This window comes from Clavelina lepadiformis, chromosome 3, assembly GCF_947623445.1.
Source record: "Clavelina lepadiformis chromosome 3, kaClaLepa1.1, whole genome shotgun sequence".
Taxonomy (NCBI): domain Eukaryota; kingdom Metazoa; phylum Chordata; class Ascidiacea; order Aplousobranchia; family Clavelinidae; genus Clavelina; species Clavelina lepadiformis.
This window is the reverse complement of record NC_135242.1, coordinates 23,625,979-23,630,616: the sequence shown is the minus strand read 5'-3', so window position 1 is coordinate 23,630,616 and position 4,638 is coordinate 23,625,979. Positions and strand designations below refer to the sequence as shown.

Genomic DNA, 4,638 nt, shown 5'->3' with positions numbered 1-4,638 from the left:
TGAGAAGTATGAAGATAAGCGCCTCAAAATGATTTGGTATTTGCGTCAGAATAAATGAGTGTTATTTCAAAAACGCAAATTTTGTTTTATGCTGTTATTATAAAAAAAAATGACATATGCTCGTTTCAATGGTTTTGTTGTGGTGTACTAAATATATCCTGCACTTCGTACGATCTTAATCAACTATTAACAATAGCAGACAGAACCGACAGCACTGCGTCAAAGTCCGCGGCTCCGCGTTTTCTTCTCGATATGTAACATTGCAGGACCAAACCAGTGGATGGCCAGGCTGGCATCTCAACTGAATCAATTACAAATTCGTTTTTCAGAATCATTAAGTTAGCGAAGCTATTGTAAATACTGTACTAAGCTCGTAGATCATTTACCCAAAGCAAGGAATTAAGAATGCATTCCAATGAAAAAATATTGATGTTCAAAGTGTTTGCTGTGGTTGTCGTGAATCTTGCTATGACAATCAATTTTGGTCTTCTATCGATGACGGGTAAGTGTTTGTTTTAATACCTGGGATTTTTTATCATTAAATGGTTGTTTATGTCCAAAACATTTGTAATCTCGTTATAATGTTGCATATAATTGCACTGTCAAAGTTTTATACAACTTGGAAGACACGCAAAGGCGTCATGTCAGACTTTATCAAGCTGGCTGAATGTTTTTTGGGCAGTTCTTAAAACAAAAAATTTCTTTAAATACACTTTACTGCAAACTATTTTTGTAGTTGATATCATGTGCTTGGATTAAAATGCTGGGAATGCTTCTATTGCTTTAAAGCTTTAAGTGTTTTGTTTTACAGCCCTGGTCGTTCCAAAGATCTTTCAGAACACCCCCATGATATGTGACTCAGACTTGACCAAAGCTAGCGTTAACGGTACCAGGTTAACAAACGCCACCTTTGGGTTGGCAACTGCAAATGTGTCGTCTGCACAGCAAGTTGTCACGCCACGAAGTTCAAAGGAAGCTGAAAAATATTTTCCTTTCTTTGAAAACTTCAACAAAACTGCTTTTTATACCGCTAAATCAATATTTCAAGCTTTTTCCAGTGTTGTCATAGGTCCAATCATCGATAGATTCGGGCACAAGTTTGCCATGTATGCAGGAACAGTATTTCTCTTCATAACTGCAATAGGTCGGTTACTTTAACCATTCTGCAGTAGTCTATATTTTTACATGTATGAAGTTCATTCACTCAGATCAACTCAACACATTTTAAACTCATTTCTTGCTTTTGCTTATCTCAGACAAATCTACAACAACGCTTTTGTTTAATTGGGGGGGGGGGGGAATTTAATTTTGTTCAGTTAAGGGTAAAGATTAGTAAGTATAAGCTTTGGTACAACATTCTCTGAAGTCTAATCCGCTTAACATTGTTAGATTTGTCTTGTTCTAACATTAGTCCCTTTCATGTGGATTCATTTGTACTGGTCTGCATTGGCGACGTTTTTATAAAGAAGCGTCCCAAAAACCATTTAATATTGTTTCAGTTGAACTAAAAATGTTCATTTTAGGATTTTGTCTGGGCCAGAGTTACCCTCTTCTTCTTTTATCGGCCACCATACATGGCATTGGGTCTTCGTGTGTTACGGTAGGCGGGATGACTATGCTGGCGAAGACCTTCAACCACAAAAAAGAACGACGAAATATATTTGAGCTGACTCTGGCATCAATAGCAGCTTCCATATCAGGTGGGTACTGTTCAAGGGGTATTTGTTAAACATAACAGCATTACAATTTTATGCCTATTACTAGTTTGTTCGGTTATCACGGTTAAGACAACATCAACTTAGTAGAGTGTATTACATTACACTGTTGCAACGAAGGTGGGCTGGCAGTCTGGAGCTTACTGAACCCAGTTGACTATACTACAAATGCAGCCACGTTTTTCGTCATTGCAGCGACGATAACTTCGCTCGGACTCTGTCAGCTTTTCCACAGTTATTTGGACACCAAAACCATTAAAAAGGTTGTTACATTGACTGAAAAAAAAGTTGAAAAGGTTATTACATTGACTGATTTTTTTGACTGTATTAGGCATTGTCTTCGTGAGATCTTTAGAGAATAAACTATAATCTGTAATAGGATAAGAAACCAATCGACATGTGGAAATTCCCCAAACACTTCTACGTGCTTGTGCTGGAAGCCCTTCTGTTACTTGGATTGGTGGTAGGAGTTATGTTCGGCGGATTTTCAAGCTGGTTAACTTGTCGGTCATTTCCTGAATTAATTTCAGGTAAAACTGAAAATATTAGCCTCTGCATTTTTATGCTTTAAATTCTCAACAGTCTATGGTGTCTACATTACAGTCATTTGTTTGTAAAGAAAAACTTAATAAGAAATTGTAGAGGCCAATTTCCGATTAGCTAAGGATTTTGCTCCGAGAACTTTGGTTTAAAACGAGTTTAGGTTTTGATCAGTTATTTATTTACCAATTACTAGATTGCATTAAAGCTATAGTTTCAATTACAAGCTTTAGAGACAAAATATCAAGTAGCTAAAACTCTAAGTCAAAGTTTGTCACACAAGTAATTTTATTTTTAAAATGAACTGTTTCCAGGTACCGGTAAGGGTTTTGTTTTTCTTCCTGCGTTTTTTGGCTTCCAGCTGACAGCAAGTTTAGTCCCTTATTCAACCCTTTCCATCCGCTATCTTTTCCCGTTGACGATTGTGGCGCTGGGAATGGCCATCACTTCTTTGGGATTATTGGCAATAATACTTTCATCAAGGTTTAAATGTATTTTGATACAATAACGTTGTCTACAAATTGAGAGTTTCAGAGCATTTTTGTCACAACGAACTTGCCAAAAAGGCAAAGATATCAGCTCAAACGTACCGAGATATTTCTTCTTGTTCAGCTTATTCCACATCCTGATCTGTTTGCTTGTTGTTGGCTGTGGATGTGGGGTGGTTGCCGGTTTTATTTATCCAAATTTGGCCTGGCTGGTAGCAGTTAGTGGAATGTCAAACTACGGAACCGTATACGGATTGGCGGATGCTATCATCTGTGTTGGTTTTACTGCAGGTCACGATCCGTAGTTATGAGTATGACATAATGTGACTACTACTTACACAGTAATGAGTAACTGTTGTTTGGTTGCAGGTATTTTTGCCGCCAGTGCAGTCTTGCAAGCTTCGACCTACGTCAAATTGATGTTGCTGTCTGCTTGTGTTTGCTTGTGGTACGCCACGTTTTTAGTGGTCCTGGTCTTGTCAGTGAAACGAATACCGTCAGTTTACAAACAAATGTGAGAGAAAATTTTGATGTAGTTTGGTAAAGTTTGACGTCAAACATTTTATGTTACTAGTGCCTCATTAGCTCTTAGTATGACATGTGCTAACGTAGGTTACGGTCGAGAACGACAAATAATGGTGATAAATTGCTGGTAACAACTAGCACGGCCACTAAACCCATAAGACAAGAAATAGAAATAAATGTATAGTTCTTGCATTTGGAATCACGTTGTTTCATCATGAGCAAATGAGCAAGAAACGATCCCAGGCTGAAACCGGGTAAGTGGTGGCCATAGCTCATTACAATAACGTTGACGACCCATTTGCACTGTTATCTTTATGAGATATGAATCACAACATAACAATCAAGTAATATCATGACATATCATTTCATGATAATCACATGGAAATTTTGCACAAAAGTTAGATTCTTATACCGAAACATAGCAAAAACGTTTGTAGTCTTTACAGTTTAAGTTATATTTTTATTTGTCAAGTTTATGGCGAATAACAAACCTAATGCTTATATTAGGCCTATGCTGCAAACAGTCTAATATTAATCGCTATCTTTCAGTGTCAACTCAAAAGTCACGACAAGTTCTGTGAGCAACGTTTAAAACAGAGTAAGTTTTATTCAGGAAGCAACGAGAAGCTGAAGACATAATTTCAAACAATGATTCCTTGCTTCAGTTAAGTGTTTTACCATGTCCTTCAGTTATGAACGTTGCATTATATATTATGTCGCTAATAAAAAGACATGGAAAATAATTTGGGTATGCGAATTTTTATAAATTGTTGTTCAATTTATATTTAAGGATGAGTTAACAATCCAGCGCGATGAGATTATTGAGGTTGTGGTGAATTGCCTTGCTTTAATTATGAGAAGATCTTTCTACATATTAACTCTATATTAAATGCCTTAATAATTTTACCTGGTAGTCATGTTGCCTGAAGCAATTATATTTCACAAGATTACTCAATAAGTTAAAAATCAAACGAAAAAAGCTCTGTTTTTATCTGCCTGTAAATACATCAATTACGCCGAACGTTTTTCTAAAAGCATAAAATCCTTTTACTTGTAACGTCTTTCATTTCATTTTTATTGATTACGCGGCATATGTTGCCCATTTCAACAATCACGCTTTATGTGGGTCATTCGAGTTTAACTCGAATCGTGAGATGGTCAGCGACTTAAGTTAAACTGTGTTAGACTTTGCGTGCTATTAATTGAGCGTAAAAGAGGATTTTTATTTTCTTCGACTGTGGAGCAAAGTTCAAAATAATTGATGCGTAACATTGAAAAACAAGTAAAATAAAACCAAAGCATGTTATTGTTAATAATTATCTGATGCAATGCGCGTTTGTTAGTCCTGAAATTAACAATTAATCAACAAC

General features: G+C 36.4%; 1 protein-coding gene across 4 annotated transcripts; it reads left to right on the top strand.

Moving 5' to 3' along the window:
- Positions 1–310: 310 nt before the first annotated feature.
- On the top strand, positions 311–4,023 carry LOC143450831 (synaptic vesicular amine transporter-like). 4 transcript variants are annotated; one of them, XR_013114782.1, is made up of 10 exons: positions 311–502; positions 812–1,144; positions 1,524–1,700; positions 1,836–2,011; positions 2,095–2,245; positions 2,570–2,738; positions 2,868–3,034; positions 3,113–3,257; positions 3,356–3,522; positions 3,818–3,960. XR_013114782.1 is itself a non-coding variant. In XM_076951551.1 (9 exons), the coding sequence occupies exons 1-9, from the start codon at positions 406–408 to the stop codon at positions 3,450–3,452; spliced, it is 1,512 nt and encodes a 503-aa protein (XP_076807666.1). In that variant the 5' UTR covers positions 311–405; the 3' UTR covers positions 3,453–3,799. The 4 variants fall into 4 exon arrangements, 3 of the variants coding, with proteins under 3 accessions (XP_076807666.1, XP_076807667.1, XP_076807668.1); XM_076951551.1 differs by lacking the exon at positions 3,818–3,960 and having other exon boundaries at positions 3,356–3,799; XM_076951552.1 differs by lacking the exon at positions 3,818–3,960 and having other exon boundaries at positions 1,836–1,978; positions 3,356–3,798.
- The last annotated feature ends 615 nt before the right edge of the window (positions 4,024–4,638 follow it).

Bases quoted from the DNA above. Each gene is read 5' to 3' on its own strand.
- LOC143450831 (XM_076951551.1), top strand. From the start codon at position 406: ATGCATTCCAATGAAAAAATATTGATGTTCAAAGTGTTTGCTGTGGTT. The intron at 2,739-2,867 runs GTTTAAATGTAT...CTTCTTGTTCAG, and splicing joins GCAATAATACTTTCATCAAG to CTTATTCCACATCCTGATCT. The intron at 3,258-3,355 runs GTGAGAGAAAAT...GTGCTAACGTAG, and splicing joins CCGTCAGTTTACAAACAAAT to GTTACGGTCGAGAACGACAA.